This window comes from Schistocerca gregaria, chromosome 5 (assembly GCF_023897955.1).
Source record: "Schistocerca gregaria isolate iqSchGreg1 chromosome 5, iqSchGreg1.2, whole genome shotgun sequence".
Taxonomy (NCBI): domain Eukaryota; kingdom Metazoa; phylum Arthropoda; class Insecta; order Orthoptera; family Acrididae; genus Schistocerca; species Schistocerca gregaria.
In genome coordinates this window covers 528163101-528185000 of record NC_064924.1, presented here as the reverse complement: position 1 = coordinate 528185000, position 21900 = coordinate 528163101, and the positions used below count along the sequence as shown (strand labels likewise).

Genomic DNA, 21900 nt, shown 5'->3' with positions numbered 1-21900 from the left:
ATAACTTTCAGCAACTACTGTTGTCTCTGTCATAAACACACACACACACACACACACACACACACACACACACACACACACACACACACACACAAAAACACACAAACACACAAACACACAGACATATTATTTCATTCTGCCAACACTTGCCTTACCGTATTTAACTCTGATCAAGATACCAGAATGAGATTTTCACTCTGCAGTGGAGTGTGCGCTGATATGAAACTTCCTGGCAGATTAAAACTGTGTGCCCGACCGAGACTCGAACTCGGGACCTTTGCCTTTCACGGGCAAGTGCTCTACCATCTGAGTTACCGAAGCACGACTCACGCCCGGTACTCACAGCTTTTATTTCTGCCAGTACCTCGTCTCCTACCTTCCAAACTTTACAGAAGCTCTCCTGCGAACCATGCAGAACTAGCACTCCTGAAAGAAAGGATATTGCGGAGACATGGCTTAGCCACAGCCTGGGGGATGTTTCCAGAATGAGATTTTCACTCTGCAGTGGAGTGTGCGCTGATATGGAACTTCCTGGCAGATTAAAACTGTGTGCCCGACCGAGACTCGAACTCGGGACCTTTGCCTTTCGCGGGAAAGTGCTCTACCATCTGAGCTACCGAAGCACGACTCACGCCCGGTACTCACAGCTTTTACTTCTGCCAGTACCTCGTCTCCTACCTTCCAAACTTTACAGAAGCTCTCCTGCGAACCATGCAGAACTAGCACTCCTGAAAGAAAGGATATTGCGGAGAGATGGCTTACCCACAGCCTGGGGGATGTTTCCAGAATGAGATTTTCACTCTGCAGCGGAGTGTGCGCTGATATGAAACTTCCTGGCAGATTAAAACTGTGTGCCCGACCGAGACTCGAACTTGGGACCTTTGCCTTTCGCAGGCATGTGCTCTACCATCTGAGCTACCGAAGCACGACTCACGCCCGGTACTCACAGCTTTTACTTCTGCCAGTACCTCGTCTCCTACCTTCCAAACTTTACAGAAGCTCTCCTGCGAACCATGCAGAAATAGCACTCCTGAAAGAAAGGATATTGCGGAGACATGGCTTAGCCACAGCCTGGGGGATGTTTCCAGAATGAGATTTTCACTCTGCAGCGGAGTGTGCGCTGATATGAAACTTCCTGGCAGATTAAAACTGTGTGCCCGACCGAGACTCGAACTCGGGACCTTTGCCTTTCGCGGGCAAGTGCTCTACCATCTGAGCTACCGAAGCACGACTCACGCCCGGTACTCACAGCTTTTACTTCTGCCAGTACCTCGTCTCCTACCTTCCAAACTTTACAGAAGCTCTCCTGCGAACCATGCAGAACTAGCACTCCTGAAAGAAAGGATATTGCGGAGAGATGGCTTACCCACAGCCTGGGGGATGTTTCCAGAATGAGATTTTCACTCTGCAGCGGAGTGTGCGCTGATATGAAACTTCCTGGCAGATTAAAACTGTGTGCCCGACCGAGACTCGAACTCGGGACCTTTGCCTTTCGCAGGCAAGTGCTCTACCATCTGAGCTACCGAAGCACGACTCACGCCCGGTACTCACAGCTTTTATTTCTGCCAGTACCTCGTCTCCTACCTTCCAAACTTTACAGAAGCTCTCCTGCGAACCATGCAGAACTAGCACTCCTGAAAGAAAGGATATTGCGGAGACATGGCTTAGCCACAGCCTGGGGGATGTTTCCAGAATGAGATATTCACTCTGCAGTGGAGTGTGCGCTGATATGAAACTTCCTGGCAGATTAAAACTGTGTGCCCGACCGAGACTCGAACTCGGGACCTTTGCCTTTCGCGGGCAAGTGCTCTACCATCTGAGCTACCGAAGCACGACTCACGCCCGGTAGGAGAGCTTCTGTAAAGTTTGGAAGGTAGGAGACGAGGTACTGGCAGAAGTAAAAGCTGTGAGCACCGGGCGAGAGTCGTGCTTTGGTAGCTCAGATGGTAGAGCACTTGCCCGCGAAAGGAAAAGGTCCCGAGTTCGAGTCTTGGTCGGGCACACAGTTTTAATCTGCCAGGAAGTTTCATATCAGCGCACACTCCGCTGCAGAGTGAAAATCTCATTCTGGAAACATCCCCCAGGCTGTGGCTAAGCCATGTCTCCGCAATATCCTTTCTTTCAGGAGTGCTAGTTCTGCATGGTTCGCAGGAGAGCTTCTGTAAAGTTTGGAAGGTAGGAGACGAGGTACTGGCAGAAGTAAAAGCTGTGAGTACCGGGCGTGAGTCGTGCTTCGGTAGCTCAGATGGTAGAGCACTTGCCCGCGAAAGGCAAAGATCCCGAGTTCGAGTCTCGGTCGGGCACACAGTTTTAATCTGCCAGGAAGTTTCTGATCAAGATAGTTCTTTACTTCCTTTATTATCTTGTAGTGGTGAAAGTTAAGAAGCCTGCCTTACATATTCCCTGATTTTGGGATGTATTGCTCACATAGGGCTCATAAAGGTAAGAATAGAATAATTACTGCACGCACAGAGGCACTGAAACAATCATTCTTCCCCTGCTCCATACGCGAATGGAACAGGAAGAAACTCTAATAGCTGGTACAATGGGATGTACCCTCTGACATGGATACTACAGATGTAGAAGTAGAGATCATACAGTAGGGGAGAGTGGTGATGAATCACCTATCTGTGCAAGGGAACAGCAGCACTGAGACACATCTTATGGTGTACCTGACGTGTCGCGGGTATTCTCGAAGGATTGGAAGTACCTCACCTATCTATGGATCATGTAGCTCCCACACCAGTTTCAAACATTGGATGGAAATAGTGGAAGGCTTCTCATAGGACCGTTGTGGTGCAGAATAAGGTGGTTGCAGAGCTGCCTGGATAGTGTCATTTCAAATTATAATCTGCTCAAAATCCTTCAATGCCCTATGGGCATGTCAAACCGTCAGTCTGAAATGGAGGTATATGGACATAGGCAATATATTGTTTTACCCATCAAACTGATGCTGGCAACTTGGTATGTTGGCCAGAGGTGGAACTGGAGCCATGAAATCTGTATGAAGAGCGAGACATTTACCATACAAAGCTTCTGCCAAGGATGACTGTAAATTCTCTTTGTAGGCTGCTCATATAACAAGCAGAACTTGAGAGAGTGCTTCCATCTACGGGCCGGAATGGCACATACGTACTGCCTTATGAGTGCAGTGCCAAAATTCAACAAGGGCATTACTTTGTGGGTTGTATGTCATTGTTCTAAATCGTTGAACACCACATAATCTGCATAACTTAGTAAACAGGTGTGATTCATTTTGGCATCCTTACTCCATAGAAATTGATGTAAGCAGTCAAAACATGTGATCCACATTTGTAGGAATGTCAGCACAGTAGTGCTGGCTGTCATACCCATGAGTGGAACTGCCTCTAACCAGTGGTTACTCTGTCTAAGGTTGATGTTGTACAATGATACTGTTCATTTCGGGTAGAGGTCCCACGAAGTCTGAGTGGATGTGCTGTAACCTTTCTTTATGTATTGCTAATTTGTCATGCTTGAAGAAAGTGTGGCAGAAACTTGGTGGAGGGCTAGAGGACATATCTTATATCGTGGGGCACTGCAACACAGGTGCATATCTGCACCAGGAGTCTGTACTTGGTCCAACATCATGTTGGTGATGCTGCCATTCTGCGACCTGTTGATTATCCTTATATACCTAAGCCATTGCACCAAAGTGTATGGTGGTACTCAGCATGCTGATATGAGAGACAAGGTCAGAAACTACATTTTCAGCACCATTGTGAATTGCTTGATGTAGTTCAGATAACAGAAATGTCAAGGGGATCAAATGAGCTGTTGTTGGTTGCCTAACATTTGTTGTAAGACTGCACTGACAGTAGTTTTGCTGGTGTCCACCTTTACAGACAAATGTACTGAAGGTAGTAGGTGTGCCAATGTAACAACTTGGTGGAGGCAATGTTTGATTGAATCAAAAGCATTTTGGGTATCGTTGGCCGACTGCAGTGGTTGTTTTGCTATGAGCATTCTCACCGGCTAAGGCATGAGTCAGCAGGGCTGAATCTTGGCTTCCAGTGGAGTACAGTGAAAGTAAAAGTTATCATCCCTAGGAATCTCTGTAGTTCATGAAATATTGTTGGTTGTAGCATCTATTTGATAAAATCTGTATATTGTTGGGTGGGATGATGAACACTGTCCTGCTTCACTGACTGGCTGAGAAAGACAATTTGGTGTCTGTGTAACTTTCACTTATCCCTGTCGATGACTAATCCTAATGTCTCAAGTCCTTTGAAGATCAGTTGTAGGTGCTCTTCGTACAGTTCAGTCAAAGAGGGGAAAATGCGGATGTCATACAAATACAGCAGAATGGGAACTTACTGAGGGCTCTGTTGATGAACTGCTGCCAAGTATGGACAGCATTCTTCAACCCAAATGCCAAGAACAGAAATGCATATTGTCCAAACAGTGTAATAATGGCAGATTTGGACATATCTTCTGATGCTATTGGGATCTGTAACTATGCCTTCTGACAGTCAAGCACACTGAAAATTGAAGCACCAGCTAATGTGTAGGTAACATTTTGAGTATTGGGAATGAGGTATCTGTTTGATGTCATACGAGAGTTCAGAGCCCTGCAGTCTCCATATATCTTTATGAGCCACGTGGTAACAGGTGGATAGCACTGTCTGATGATGTTAGCACAATACCAGAGTCTAACAGTTCCTCAATTCCTGCCCCACGAGGTGGACCTGACAAGCCAGAAGGGTCAAAATGGTTCAAATGGCTCTAAGCACTATGGGACTTAACACCTGAGGTCATCAGTCCCCTAGAACTTAGAACTACTTAAACCTAACTAACCCAAGGACATCACACACATCCATGTCCGAGGCAGGATTTGAACCTGCAACCATAGCAGCACCGCGGTTCCAGACTGAAGTGCCTAGAACCGCTCGGCTACAGTGGCCGGCTAACATCTATTTGACTTGTCCCATATCATGTAATACAATCTGTATATTGAATGATTGAGCGGATCAATAAAGAAACAGTACAATACAACATTAACATTACAATTTCCATGATATTCCTTTTAGATATAGCTATGAGACCCAGTTGAAATTCTCCTAAGTTTTGGATTTACTTGGTAGTTTTTGAAAATGTGTGGACATCAGTTTCAACTGGAACATTTTATATGTATTGATCAGTCTTTCAGCATTTCTCTTTGTTTTTAAGGTGTGCTGGATATTTGTCTACAATATTCTTATTTTCTTTATGTTACCAACTTTCACATTGAAGTCACCGAGAAATATTTAAACTTTGTTTTTAAGTATGTTGGAGATTATAGATTCCAAAAGGTCCCAAAATCGATTTATTTTCTGCAGATTTCATCCATTAACATCATTTATAGGTGCAAGGCATTTACAAGGGTATAGCTGTTATCATTGCATTTTATTGTCAACAAGGACATTCTTTCTGATTTCATCATAAATTCTGTTATACTACCTACATTTTTTTGTTTGTATGAAAGGCTGTTCCAAACACTGGCCTGTTTTTCATTATTCTTACTACTAGTTTCCCTTTATAAATCCTGTAATGTTGTGTATCAACTACATTCTCATCTAAGAATCTTGTTTCCTGCATTGCTAAAATTTCTGTATGATTATTTTGTGAAAATAATTCTAGTTCCTTTTGTTTCTTAATTTTCAGAAGAGAATTTTATGTTTCAAACTAGAAATCTCTTCTCGAACTTTGAAGGTTTTTCAATATAGATCATCCCCACCACAAATGTTGGGACTTACCAGAATCCTAGGTCCCAATGCATTACAAGATGTAATGATGGTTTCCTTATCAGAGTTACCACCTGAGGTAGAACATCCATTGTGAAAACTTTGCATTTTATGATATGAAGTTGCAAATTGTTGATAGCATGGAATCCAGAGTCATCCCTGAATTCCTGATATAAGACCATGTTGTTAGCCTGGAGTGTTACTGATTCATCCATCACTAACATGTGGAACAAAACCGCCACTAACACGTGGAACCTTCATGCCCTCAATCCATTTTAACCTTGGATAAGCGGCTGCCTCTTTCAACAGCTCCGTCGTCCAGAAGTCTGTCTCCTCTGTCATCCAGAAGTTCATCTTCTCTGTATTTGTTGCCTTTTAAGTATTCACTGTAACAATGGCAGGGGGCCCTTACATGGCGCTATCAGCTGGGCCAGCTGAACCAAGGGTTTTTAAGAGATGTTATTTCTCCATCACTCCTCTTTATCCTGGCTTGTGACAGGCAACCTCGGAACCTCTAGGACCCTGTATGATGAAGTTCCCAATTATTGTTATTATTATTGTTACTATTATTATTTATCAATGGAACCCTAGGTATTCTTTGAATCTATTTGACATCTGTACTTTCTTGCTTTGTTACATTCACAATAAATTTTCTTTATAATATGTGGATAAAAATCATAGGTCGAGATTGCTAAAATTCCTTTATTGATTGTTAGTTTCAGACATTGATGAGCCTTCTTCACATCAGTGAAAATTATTATGTACTTCAGTGTGTATCAGCCATTGGGCATTACACATTGTCGTAATCTATTGAGCTGAACTGCTCTTGGTGTCATGCACACAGTTTGGCACTTTCCTGCAATCTCCCTGACTGTGTGGATAAAAATTGTGAAGGCCACTCACATTCCTTTATTGAGTACTAATTTCAGCGCATTGGTGTGCCATCATCAGACCAATAAAAATTATTATTTAATTCAGTGTGTATCAGTCACCAAACTTGAGCGATTCATTTCAACAGCTTTTGGCTATGTGTAATACCTGGTGGCTCGTACACACTGAATTAAATAGTAATTTTTATTGATTTGAAGATGACTTGTTAATGAGCTGAAACTGATCATCAGTAAAAGGAATTTTAGCTATCTTGACCTGGTATTTTTTATCTACACATTGTAACATAATAGATCACCTGTTAACCAATTTGACAATGTCAAATAACAACTTTCCCTTTCCGATATTAGGCAATAAAAGATTTCAGATCAACTTAATTTTATCATAGTGTTTCAGACCTATTTTACAACTAGTGTAGGCTATACTGGTTTCGGATGTTTGTCTGCTGATAATTATAATCTTATTCTAGTGTTTCAACCTTACAGAATTTTTGTACATATATTTTATAGTTAGTATAGGCAAATTACTTCTAGATGTTTGTCTATTAACTAATTACCATTTGGCTCTAGGTTTCCAGGACAATTAAATGCTGACCTTCGCAAACTAGCTGTTAACATGGTGCCATTTCCTCGCTTACATTTCTTCATTCCTGGCTTTGCTCCATTGACATCACGTGGGTCTCAACAATACCGATCTCTTACTGTACCAGAACTCACGCAGCAGATGTTTGATTCAAAGAATATGATGACTGCTTGTGATCCTCGACATGGACGATATCTTACAGTGGCAGCCATCTTCAGAGGGCGCATGTCCATGAAAGAGGTAAGATACCTTACATTTTATGTGAGATGGTAGTTTTTTATACAATTGAAGGAAATTCCTTGTGTAAACAAAGTAATTTTGGGGTCTTCTTGTGAAAGGACACACTTGTATAAAAAGTAATATTTGACGAATACTGATGTAATTTTTTTGTCAGTTTTCCATAATAGGCTCAAGAACACTTGCCAGTAGTGAACAGCTAATAAACAGTTATCACAACAATTGCGATGGTTAAAATTTTACAAATTCTCCTGGTTACATATAGACTATGTGATGGAGAGTACCCGGACACTGCCAAAAATGTACGTTTTTTTATATTAGTTGCATTGTGCTGCCACCTACTGCCAGATACTGTGTATCACCCACCTCAGTAGTCATTAGACATCATGAGAGAGCAGACTGGAGTGCTCCGCAGTAGTCACGGACTTCAAACATGGTCAGCTGATTGGGTGTTAGTTGTGTCATAGTCTGTACATGAGATTTTCGCACTCCTAAAACATCCCTAGGTCCACTGTTTCTGATGTGTTAGCGAAGTGGAAACATGAAGGGACACGCGCAGCACAAAAGCATACAGGCCGACCTCATCTGTTGACTGACAGACTACCGATGAAGAGGGCTGTAATGCGTAATAGGCAGACATCTATCCAGACCATCACACAGGAATTACAAACTGTATCAGGATGCACTGCAAGTGCTATGACAGATAGGTGGGAGGTGAGAAAACTTGGATTAAATGGTTGAGCTGCTGCTCATAAGCCACATATCACACTGGTAAGTGCCAAATGACACCTCACCTGGTGTAAGGAGTGTAAACATTGGAAGAGAAAACGTTGTATGGAGTGACGAATCATGGTTCACAATGTGGCAATCTGATGGAAAGGTGTGGGTATGGCGAATGCCTGGTGAACATCATCTGCCAGAGTATGTAGTGGCAACAGTAAAATTTGAAGGTGGTGATGTTATGGCTTGGTCATGTTTTTCATGGAGAGGGCTTGCACCCCTTGTTGTTTGCATGGCACTATCACAGCACAGGCCTACATTGATGTTGCTTCTCACTGTTGAAGAGCAATTCGGGGATGGTGATTGCATCGTCCAACATGAACAAGTAGCTGTTCATAATGCACGGCCTGTGGCGGAGTGGTTACACGACAATAACATCCCTGTCATGGACTGATCTGCAAACAGTCCTGACCTGAATCCTATAGAACACATTTGGGATGTTTTGGAACGCTGTCTTTATGCTAGGCCTCACCGACTGACATCAGTACCTCTCCTCAGTGCAGCACTTCATGAAGAATGAGCTGCCATTCCCCAAGAAACCTTCTAGCACTTGACTGAATGTATACCTGCGAGAGTGTAAGCTGTCGTCAAGGCTAAGATGGGCTGAATTCCAGCATTACTGATGGAGGGCACCATGAACCAGTAGCCAAGTTTCCGTATACTTTTGATCACACGGTGTACTTTGCAAAAGACTAAGAACAAGTTTGATCTCTGTATTCTCTGTAAATTGAGATCTGATAAGTTACCCCAAAAGTATAATGACCATGAACAGTGATTTGACAAATTTTAGTGATGTTTCCTGTATGACTTCCTTTGAGGTTATAGACTTTACCATTTAAGAATCTGTGTATTGCTCACTGAATACAGCTTTTTTGTTACTTAATTTACACAGCATACAATAGTTGTCTATTAACCAGAAAATTATTTTCTTTCTTAAATTTCAAGCTAGCATTAGTTAATTTATTTCTAGCTTATAGTATTACCACAAACACATGTATATCAGTGGAAAAAAAAAAAAAAACAAAACAAAACAAAAAAAAAACAAAAAACAAAAAAAAGCAATGGTATGCCTGTCAAGTCTGTAGCCAGATCGTAAAATCAAGCTGGTGTATTTCAGTATTCCATCTGGTCACATCTTCAGATGCTAAACTCAACTACTGAAATGCCAGAACCGTTGCCCCTATCCATGCCACAGAACATCCATGGCACTTGCACCAGAAGCTGTCAGTGCTTTCCAGTAGCAAAATGGACATGCAAGCTCACTGCACTGATGTAGTGCATTAAAACTCATAGGATGTAGATTCTGGTCAGTGTGTGTAGATTTGTGACACAAAGAGTATATGCTATCTCCAAATCTTAATGACTTGGCAAAAGAAATTGAACACCTGAAATCTGTGGTCAAGTAAAATGGTCACTCTAATAAGCAGATTTGATGTGCCTTGGGGGTTGGATTATCACCAGAACTTGGATGTAACACAGTTGCTTATCTTCCTTATACTGGAGGCATGTCCATCAAAGTTGAGAGAATTTTTAAAAAGTTAAACATCAGGTCATTTTTCTGTATGCCAGCTAAGCTTAGAGGTTTCTAAGACCTTGCTCAACGATGATTTATAACTAAGGAAGCCAGTGTGTATAAATTCCTTGTTCCTATGGCAAAACTTTCATGAAACAGACATGTGGTTCAGTATGGATGTGTAGAACATAGCTGCTAGTAAACCTTTTGGGATATAAGGTCTTGGTCCACAAAACTCTGCTGTTCCTAACATTTCATCCAGTACTGGGCTCTACATCTTCAGAGGTGTTGCTCCTCCATTGAGTCATACTGACTCTACAAAAGAACAATGCTCTGAAGATGTTCAACACAGTCCTGTATAAAACATTAGAAACAGAAGAGTTTTATGGACCATGGCCTTATACCGTGAAAATTTTACCAGCAGCAATGTCATCCGGTCATGAAAGCCTAGATTCTTTATAGAGCATAGTCAACAACCAAGACTTCAATAACTAGATAAATCTGTCACAGATGAGAACCATCTAAATGAAGGACAATGGCTCACAGATAGTTGCTGACATATCTCAGTTTTGAAACAGTGTCCTTAGGAAGGTGAGAGAGTTCCAGTATCAGATAATCTCATAAAACGAGACAAAGGGGTTCCCATCAAACAAGGTGTTGAACCCAGTATGGCCTTGAATCCCTTCACAAAGCTTATGATGCAGTGGGCAGCAGATTTTTGTGACAACTGTCTTGCTGCGATGTCACTTCTTCTACCATTCACCAACAATGGCACTGCATGTGCTCTTTATAGAAGAGCTGCACTGACGGCAGCTGGCATACACAAGTTATGGACATTGTCTCAGTGTTTCAGCTTAATATTTGAAGATGGCAGTCATGTGGAACACTGAAACATCATGTCAGTTTGATTTTAGGATCTGAACACCTAACAGTACACATTTTGCTTTATAAATGAGTTCTTCCACTAGGAAATTTTCTTCTGAAATAAGCATTTTTTTATTGTTGACCACAACATTATTCAAGTGCAAAATAATAATTAGTATTAGTGCATGACAGTGGATTTCCACAGAGTTATTCTCTTGTGAGTATGAAAGATAAATCAATGTATAAGCAATTTAGGTGACACAACTTGAGCAAAGCATGCAGTCTAAAGTTGGTCTGTTCTAATGACCATCACCTTAATCAAATGTAGAGCTAACTTCAGGCATGCCTTAGGGAAATGTGTTGGACCCTTGCTATTCAGGTTGTATATTAATAATATGCAAAACAAAATACCATTTTTTTTGCATTTTGAGGTTTCATAACATCTTCAGATGTTCTATCACTTTCTTGTTTATATGATTCCTTCAAAAATGGCACAAGTACTTCATGCTGCTTGTGCTGCAATCTTTCTTAACCTAAGAAAAGGCTGCTTTTCATATAGGTTACTACCTATTCTGTCATGTTTCTGTACTTGCTGGCAATAGTTTCATCTATTCGACAAAAGATGAACACGTTGCATTCTCTGTGGTCAGTCTAGCCTCTTTTGACCTTTGTGATATGATGAAATCAGTGATTAAAATTATTCAGCAAACCTCAGTGATGAGCATTGGTGTGGTCTGCCTAAGATAATATACAAAGGAGTGGCAAATTATTGTTATGTGGCTATATAAAAATTTGCTTTATCAAATGCTGCGCTGGCCAGCACATTCTCCAGATCTCTCACCAATTGAAAATGTCTGGTCAATGGTGGCCGAACAACTGGCTCGTCGCAATATGCCAGTCACTACTTTTGATGAACTGTGGTATGTTGAATCTGCATGGTCAGCTGTACCTGTACACGCCATCGAAGCTCTGTTTCACTCACTGCCCAGGCCTATCAAGACCGTTATTATGGCCCGAGGTGGTGGTTCTGGGTACTGATTTCTCAGGATCTATGCACCCAAATTGCATGAAAATGTAATCACATGTCAGTTCCAGTATAATATATTTGTCCAATGAATACCCGTTTATCATCTGCATTTCTTCTTGGTAGCAATTTTAATGCCCTGTAGTGTATTTACTTCAATTTTTTTCTTCTTCATTGCATTACCACCACACTCTCAAAGATATTACTTACTATAAGTTTTCTGCTTCCGTCTAAATGTATTACTTCTCTTCCAATGTTGCTTGCAAACATTGTAACTTCTTTGGTGAGAATACTCAGTAAATGCCTGAAGATGGTCTTGTAAGCCAAAAACGAGTTACATAACAAAACTAATAATGTAGAACAAAAGAAAACGGGTGCTTATCATTTATTATGATGTTGTTCTACCAAGAACCAATGGAAGATTCTGTTAACATAATAAAAACTTTGTACACCAGATTTCACTGGGGTGGGTGGTTGAAAGTGCCCCTCTTGCCCCCCCACCCCCCTTTACAAGCAACTATAGATGGATTTAAAATGAATGAGCTAAGTTTTTATAGATTGTCACTTTCACTGATAAACAACACATCAGAATTTTCTCTCTGATCCCACTTTTGACCCTTACACTCCCCATTACAAAATCTGTACAGTTGTACTATCATATACATATTTAGCTTAAATGATTCATTGGGTTCAAAGCACTGTGTATTGACAGTACAATATACAAAGACAGGTGATACACGTAAAGATAGAGACATTCACCAAGTTTAAAAAACTTGGCTCATGGCTCACGTGTATGCTACATCTACATCTACATCTACATGACTACTCTGCAATTCACATTTAAGTGCTTGGCAGAGGGTTCATCGAACCACAATCATACTAACTTTCTACTATTCCACTCCCAAACAGCGAGCGGGAAAAACGAACACCTAAACCTTTCTGTTCGAGCTCTGATTTCTCTTATTTTATTTTGATGATCATTCCTACCTATGTAGGTTGGGCTCAACAAAATATTTTCGCATTCGGAAGAGAAAGTTGGTGACTGAAATTTCGTAAAAAGGTCTCGCCACGACGAAAAACGTCTATGCTGTAATGACTTCCATCCCAACTCATGTACCATATCTGCCACACTCTCTCCCCTATAATGTGATAATACAAAACGAGCTGCCCTGTTTTGCACCCTTTCGATGTCCTCCGTCAATCCCACCTGGTAAGGATCCCACACCGCACAGCTATATTCTAACAGAGGACGAACGAGTGTAGTGTAAGCTGTCTCTTTAGTGGACTTGTTGCATCTTCTAAGTGTCCTGCCAATGAAACGCAACCTTTGGCTCGCCTTCCCAACAATATTATCTATGTGGTCCTTCCAACTGAAGTTGTTCGTAATTTTAACACCCAGGTACTTAGTTGAATTGACAGCCTTGAGAATTGTACTATTTATTGAGTAATCGAATTCCAACGGATTTCTTTTGGAACTCATGTGGATCATCTCACACTTTTCGTTATTTAGCGTCAACTGCCACCTGACACACCATACAGCAATCTTTTCTAAATCGCTTTGCAACTGATACTGGTCTTCGGATGACCTTACTAGACGGTAAATTACAGCATCATCTGCGAACAGTCTAAGAGAACTGCTCAGATTGTCACCCAGGTCATTTATATAGATCAGGAACAGCAGAGGTCCCAGGACGCTTCCCTGGGGAACACCTGGTATCACTTCAGTTTTACTCGATGACTTGCCGTCTACTTCTACGAACTGCGACCTTCCTGACAGGAAATCACGAATCCAGTCGCACAACTGAGACGATACCCCATAGCTCCGCAGCTTGATTAGAAGTCGCTTGTGAGGAACTGTGTCAAAAGCTTTCCGGAAATCTAGAAATACGGAATCAACTTGAGATCCCCTGTCGATAGCGGCCATTACTTCGTGCAAATAAAGAGCTAGCTGCGTTGCACAAGAGCGATGTTTTCTGAAGCCATGCTGATTACGTGTCAATAGATCGTTCCCTTCGAGGTGATTCATAATGTTTGAATACAGAATATGCTCCAAAACCCTACTGCAAACCAACGTCAATGATATAGGTCTGTAGTTAAATGGATTACTCCTACTACCCTTCTTGAACACTGGTGCGACCTGCGCAATTTTCCAATCTGTAGGTACAGATCTATCGGTGAGCGAGCGGTTGTATATGAGTGCTAAGTAGGGAGCTATAGTATCAGCGTAATCTGAAAGGAACCTAATCGGTATACAATCTGGACCTGAAGACTTGCCCGTATCAAGCGATTTGAGTTGCTTCGCAACCCCTAAGGTATCTACTTCTAAGAGACTCATGCTAGCAGATGTTCGTGTTTCAAATTCTGGAATATTCCATTCGTCTTCCCTGGTGCAGGAATTTCGGAAAACTGCGTTCAATAACTCCGCTTTAGCGGCACAGTCGTCGATAACAGTACCATTGGCACTGCGCAGCGAAGGTATTGACTGCGTCTTGCCGCTTGTGTACTTTACATACGACCAGAATTTCTTCGGATTTTCCACCAAATTTCGAGACAATGTTTCGTTGTGGAACCTATTAAAGGCATCTCGCATCGAAGTACGAGCCAAATTTCGCGCGTCTGTAAATTTTAGCCCATCTTCGGGATTTCGCGTTCTTCTGAACTTCGCATGCTTTTTCCGTTGCTTCTGCAACAGCGTTCGGACCTTTTTTGTGTACCACGGGGGATCCGTTCCATCTCTTACCAATTTATGAGGTATGAATATCTCAATTGCTGTTGCTACTATATCTTTGAATTTGAGCCACATCTCGTCTACATTCGCATAGTCAGTTCGGAAGGAATGGAAATTGTCTTTTAAGAAGGCTTCTAGTGGCACTTTATCCGCTTTTTTAAATAAAATTATTTTGCGTTTGTTTCTGATGGATTTGGAAGAAATGGTATTGAGCCTAGCTACAATGACCTTGTGATCACTAATCCCTGTATCAGTCATGAAGCTCTCTATCAGCTCTGGATTGTTTGTGGCTAAGAGGTCAAGTGTGTTTTCGCAGCCATTTACAATTCGCGTGGGTTCGTGGACTAACTGCTCGAAATAATTTTCGGAGAAAGCATTTAGGACAATCTCGGAAGACGTTTTCTGCCTACCACCAGTTTTGAACAAGTATTTTTGCCAACATACCGAGGGCAGGTTGAAGTCCCCACCAACTATAACCGTATGAGTGGGGTATTTATTTGTTACAAGACTCAAACTTTCTCTGAACTGTTCCGCAACTGTATCATCGGAGTCTGGGGGTCGGTAGAAGGAGCCAATTATTAACTTAATTCGGCTGTTAAGTATAACCTCCACCCATACCAATTCGCACGGAGTATCTACTTCGACTTCATTACAAGATAAACCACTACTGACAGACACAAACACTCCACCACCAATTCTGCCTAATCTATCTTTCCTGAACACCGTCTGAGACTTCATAAAAATTTCTGCAGAACTTATTTCAGGCTTTAGCCAGCTTTCTGTACCTATAACAATATCAGCTTCTGTGCTTTCTCTTAGCGCTTGAAGCTCAGGGACTTTTCCAGCGCAACTACAACAATTTACAACTATAATTCCGACTGTTCCTTGATCCAAGCACGTCCTGTAATTGCCAAGCACCCTTTGACATTGCAGCCCATCCCGCACTTTCCCGAGGCCTTCTAACCTAAAAAACGCCCAGTCCACGCCACACAGCCTCTGCTAGATGCCAGGCCTGTGACGGCCTTGTACAGGATGGTGCCAATGCAGGAGAAGAGTTTGTGTGTGTTAGAATATGTGAAGAGTTTGTTGCTTATGAGTGTTCAGCGTGCTTTCGTATGCTGCACCTGGCCACCAGAGCATTTTGCGTTGGTTTTGCCAGTTTTGTGACACTGGCTCTCCATGTAAAGGTAAAAGCACAGGGCACCCATATGCCTCGGAGAAAACTGGAGTGTGTGAGAAAGAGCTTTGTGTGCAGTTCACAAAAACAGACTGTTTGTGCAAGCCGTGATTAAGCATTGCACATAAAACAGTTTGGAATGTTGCCATACCACATTGATGTGATTTCTTCACATCTTCACTTTAAGGACAATTTATGTAACCTCCCGCTACCAACGCTCACTTGGAGAACTGCAGGAATGCATCACTGCTGCTGTGACAGACATTCACCCACCTGTTTCCCTGCACATTGATGAAAACATTCTACTGAATGTATTGGGAGAGCTGGATAACTAACTTTTCATGTATCACCCATCTTTGCACATTGTATACTTGTAGACAAACAGTACTTTGAAACCCGATGAATCATTTAGGCTAATCCTGTACTTCTACGAATTACCAACTAAAGACACTGGATAAATGTTACTAACTTGGAAAACAATAATAGCTAAGGATAGATTGCTGCTCACGACATAGAGAAGGTGTTGAGTTGCAGACAGGTACAATGAAATAGAACACAAGGAATATTTCTACTTTCAAAACTCTCCTTCAGAAATAGACAACTCATACACATTCACACACACATGGCCAGGGTCTCTGGGTACTAAGGATCAGGCCTTTGTATCTCATAGTTATTCAATGCTAGATTTTATGTTATTATGGCTTGGAGGATTCATCATTCTGTATTAACAGTTTTGATAGTTTTTTGTGTGATGGTCTTGGTCAGTAGAAAATGTACATTTACCTAAGTCTTCCTAGCATTTGCAAAAATGTCCTTAGGTGTTATGCAGTATTCCAGAACAAAATGTTAATCTTTGAAAAAACATGCTTAATTTATGGCAGAAGACAAAGTGATCTTAATGCAATTATGGACATAATTTAATTGAAATATTCCCTGAGAAGGCATGAATTCGGATTTTTGTTTAGCTTTTATCTATGTACTTTGTCTTGTATAATTATCTCATTACCCAAACCAGTGGGTAATAAATCATGGGAGAAGTGAAGGTAATGGCTCACCACATGGTTCAGTGCCTCAATATTTCCAAAATCAGACAGATCTAAATAGACTCAAGTTTGTTTTACTATGCTCCTTTCACTGATGAACTACAGCACTTCAGAATTTTCTCGCTGATCTTCATTTGACCCATTCTCCATTATGGATTGAAATTACTGCTAAGCTTTCGGGCAATGTCCCCCCTTGGAGCTTACAAAGTAAAGCTGCATTTGAATATAAGCTGCACTCTAAATTTTGAAGGAGGTAAAATGAGAAACTCAGTGGAGGAAAATTTTCCACATTACCCATTTATTAACTGTTCACAATACGAATACTCAGAATCACATTTTTTAATGTTACTATGTAGATAAATCACACTTCTAATCACAGTCTTTATTGATGTCACTATTAATGTTATTTGTATTTATTTCACCACTGCCAGTATTTTTGTCATTCTTTTCCCAAAGTATGTCAGCCTCATTACCAATCAAGAAGTTGGACATGCATCACTTATTGAACCCTTTGATGATTGAAACTGATGTACACCACATCGAGAGAATCCACTCACATACAACGCTGCCTCCTGGCTTTTTAATCATGTCAGGTGGAGTGACAGCATGATCTAAAAGCCAGTTGGAACAACATTTTTGGAGAAGGTTTAAATGGTTTGTTTACGACAACTTCAAATACCTGCAGTTTTGATGTCATATCTACAATTATAATGCCTAGGTCTGTCTTTAGTACAGTAGCTGTATTCTTTACTTCAGTTTGTGGTGAATTTTAAATGCATCCAACACTTGCATAACTCTCTTAGTGAGCAGTTCACTAGGTCTGTGATTCCAAACAGTAACTAGCTAGCCCATCATTAACTCTTTTGTCATCCAGCCAGTTTCCTGGCAGTGAATCACTAACCCTGGGCAACTTTTGTATATCTATCTTCAATTTCAGATGGAGAGTGGGACAACAGCTGATCAGAGTATGAGGATTAATGGTAATGTCTTTTCAGTGTTTCCTGACTGGTAAAGATGATAAGAATGCTTCCACATTTAGATTATGTGCTCCTGGAAGTTGATCAGTTTTTTGGTAAAGCCTTTTGGCAGTCTATGTTAGTGATGTATTTAATTGGATAGAGAGTTTACTTCTGTGTGTTAATCTGCAACACCAGTTTATCACCATGTAAATGCAGCCACATTTACATATGATTGTATAATGTGAATGTAAAACAACTTGTTGCACATCTTTATGATCAGTCATTATCCAGGGAACATAAAACTAACAATACTCCCATGGAATTCTTTTTCTGGGATGTTTAAGGTTTTCACAACTTTCAAGGACTTTAACTGGATTATTTATCAAGAGCTAGCTATTTCATCTTTCTTTTATCATGTATGAAGGATAGAACCTTAACTTCAAACTCAGGTTATTTCCCAGCTTTTGTCCTTCTGTAGGATTTACGTGATCAGCAGCAATTTGCAGCAGCTTGTTCTCTAATGCTGTCAAACATTACACATTAAATTAATCCAAACCATACTTTTTGACGGCTTCTCTGTTAGATGTATTCTTCAGACAATGAATAACCATAAGTTTGAAATTTGCACCAAAAATGCACCAAATTTCAAGGTTTGCTGATGATTTTCTGTTTACTTTCCCTTTCATTGGTGAAGAGTAAATTTTTCTTTTTAGTTAGAGAAATACTGTACCTGTTCTGCCCTATAAAACTGTTGAACTATGAGCACAATAATAGTCATTAACAAAATAAATTTTGACAGTCAAAAATGGTCACATAGTTACCTTATATACAACAGTTAATTTCCAGACCAGAGCAGTATTGTTAATACATTTCAAACTAAGGAACTATAGGTGTTGGATCAGAAAGAAATGGGGCACTAACAGAACAGGGAGTGGGTGTACTTAAGTGGAGTACAGTGGGAGACAAAACTGATTACTCATAATAATAGAAAATATGGTATTTACATTTCAAACTTAAAATATTAATGACTTTAACAATACTCACATATCACTTCTTAATTGATGAAATAATTACTGGACTTTAGCTTTGCTAACATTTATGTTACAGCGTTATTTACTTTTGAGTGGTAAGTATGGCCCTCATCACAAGTTAGGCATGATTTAGTAAATACAGTAGCGTTTACATAGCTGTCAACTAGTTCTTGCATACCTAACAAGATATACTTGCAATTAATGATATTTCAACAAGCAGTTAACATAAATGAATTAACAAATAACATGAATTGCATATATCTAAACAAAAGAGAATGGATCAGGTGATTTACTATATGTGGTATCAGTCACTTCAATATTGTGTCTCTTGGTCTGCCACATTGCATGGCGTCAACTATGAAAAGTAAGGAATCGTGTGTATATGGGGTGTGGATGGTAGAGGGGTGATGAAGAAAGTGGCTCACACCCAAGATATAGGAAGTTAAGCTGCAGGAAATGGTTTTGTGGAGGTACTGGTTAATGAGGGCTGCAATTCTTTCTAAGGAACACACTAACAAAGTACAATGGGGGCAGCTTTGCTGGTTAAAAAAAGGTTATGTATGATGGTGGTGGCTGAAGTGAGGAGGGAGATGAATTAGGTGGGGGAAGATTCTGGGACAAGCCTAGAGATTTGCGTAGAAAGTGAAGTTGTGTTGGCTTCTGAGATGGTATCACTGTGGCCAGGCTTATAAGTAGTAGTCAGACAGATGGCAGAGGTTTTTTCAGTAGCCACTGTGGTTCATTGTGGAGCATTTATTTGCAGGAAGGATGTTTTAAACAACTGTTTCAAGAATGTGGATAGTAATGATTTTCTCTGCTGACAGATATGGGGTATTACGAAAGGGCGTAGCTAGGGAAGTTAAGGCCAGGTTGGTGATAAGAAATTCCTGAAAGGCAACAAGGAGTGCTTGGGTGGAAGGCGATCATTGGTGGGTGGAGGTATGAACTGGAAGAGGCAATGTTCCATGCTAGATCTCATCTGTGTGGACTGTGTGAAGCAGAGTAAATTGTGGACACATCCAACACATTTCAAATTTTGTTTGGAGCTGAAAATGAGGCCTTTGGAAAGGACAAACTTTTCTGTGATTAAGTCTCTTGGTGAATCAGTTAACAAAGTGTTTTGGTTTCTTTGGATTCTGGAGATGCTGATAATAAATTCAGAGGATGTGATGGTATTTTGAGTACTCTTCCAGTTGTTGAGAACAAATTCATAGTATTTAGGACAAGCAATGCATATTAACTCATTCGTATAATTTATGTTCCAGGTGGATGAGCAAATGTTGAACATTCAGAATAAGAATAGCAGCTATTTTGCTGAGTGGATCCCAAACAATGTTAAAACTGCAGTTTGTGATATACCACCTCGCGGACTAAAAATGTCTGCCACATTTATTGGAAATTCTACTGCCATTCAAGAACTTTTCAAACGTGTGGGAGAGCAGTTTTCAACTATGTTCAAACGGAAGGCTTTCCTCCACTGGTACACAGGTGAAGGTATGGATGAGATGGAGTTTACAGAGGCTGAATCAAATATGAATGACCTGATTAGTGAGTATCAGCAGTACCAAGAGGCAACAGTAGAGGAGGATGCAGAATTTGATGAAGATGATGAGGCAGAAGCAGATGCAGGATTGGTTGAAGTTGAGTGATTTCCATTGTCGCCTGGCCTACGTAATTTTGCTACAAACCTAAAATAACATATATTCATATAAATCTCCTTTTGATATGTATATATGAGTATTGATTAAAAAATATACCCAAAAATTGATAAATTAATTCGTTATTATTTTATTTTTATTTTTTCCCTGATGATCCATTTTAACCAGTAATATGAAGGGATGACATATTACTCCTACATGACAAAAATTTTTGTTTTGTAAGTCAGAAAATTGCAAGTGGAGAATGTGATATCTCAAGTTTGGGTTTGGTTGGAGCTGTCAACAGTGGCAAAAATAGAACAAGAAGTTGCATTCTTCTAGTAGTGATTCTTCTAGTAGTGACTGGTTTTAACAGCTGACTGGCCAGTCAATTGTTTTCTCATTCATCAGTGTTTCAGTCAGATGAAACTGATCTATGTGGCTGTATTGGCTGTAGTTAGTTTCATGTTCTGTGGGTCATTTGGACATTTACACAATTAATTGTAATTATGTGGAATGAGTCATTTTACATTTACATTACACATGTAAATATGACTACATGCTGGTAATCTACAGCTGTTTTTTTTATTTATTATCTTTTGCAAGGTATATTTGTCATCGGCCATTAATTTCCTTTGAATTTCTTCATTGTAGTCTCAGAATATGAAGTATCTTTTTAGATATGATATATTACATTGAATTTATCTTGGGATTCACTTTTCATCCAGTCATACGATTTCTTCTGTTACTGTGCCATTGAGTGTTTTGACACTTTGTTCCAAAAACAAACTTAAAACACCTGTTCATTAAAATGGATGGAAAGCTAAACATAAAGTTATTTATTGCCCCTCAATAAAATGCAAATATTGGAATGACAGTAGCAGTGCTGGCAGATGATAAAAAAATGTAGCTTAAAATAATAATGTCAAAACGATCAAATGTTTCCACTAGGAACAGACTGCACTGAAGATCTGGGGGTGCGAACTTGGTTGCAGACTTGTTTACATTGATGGCTAGAGAAAGATTGAACTGTGGAATTGAAGTACCAATGCATAAATGTGTATAATACTTCATGTCCATGAATACTACATGTGCTACTTTTCAGAGGCTGTCAGATGTAAATACGTTTGTGTGCATGGGCACAGCCAGTAATGTAATTATCTGCACAATATATTTACCTTTCACTCAGATAAGTGGTTGAATACCAGTAAGTGTTTAAGTGCTGGATTTAAATGGTTTTTAATTACTGATCATCACACTTGTTCAATAAAACAATGTAACCAGTCACTTGTATTTTCCAGTGTGCCTTTCTTCTTCATAACACCTGAGAGAACTTTCATGCCCAACTTTGTACCCCCTATGATACGTCACCTTAATTATGCAATTTTCCTATGTTAAATACATGGTTTTCATTGTTGTTATTTTGAATGATTACAACATTCAAATACAATTTTAATCATTCTCATAAAATGTGTAATTTTTAAATTATTAAATCTTAAAAACCATTAAATTTCAAGACTTGGTCACGTGATCGAAAATGATCTGCTATTTGCTGAAGCTCTGGTGATGACACACACTAGGAGTAAGACAAAGGTATACATGTGATTTTAAAGGAGCTAAGCAGGCAATGTTCTTGTCTTCTTAAATTTCCTTGTAGGTTCCAAGCAGTGTTCAGTTTATCTCTGTCAAAATATTA

General features: G+C 40.2%; 1 protein-coding gene across 1 annotated transcript in view; it reads left to right on the top strand.

The window, feature by feature from the left end:
* Nucleotides 1–20343, top strand: part of LOC126272822 (tubulin beta chain-like) — a 59624-nt gene extending 39281 nt beyond the window's left edge. Inside the window, exons 5-6 of the mRNA XM_049976018.1 lie at nucleotides 7199–7451; nucleotides 19833–20343. Coding sequence (XP_049831975.1) covers nucleotides 7199–7451; nucleotides 19833–20216 — 637 coding nt within the window. The 3' untranslated portion in view covers nucleotides 20217–20343. The remainder of the gene's footprint in view (nucleotides 1–7198; nucleotides 7452–19832) is intronic.
* Nucleotides 20344–21900: the final 1557 nt, after the last annotated feature.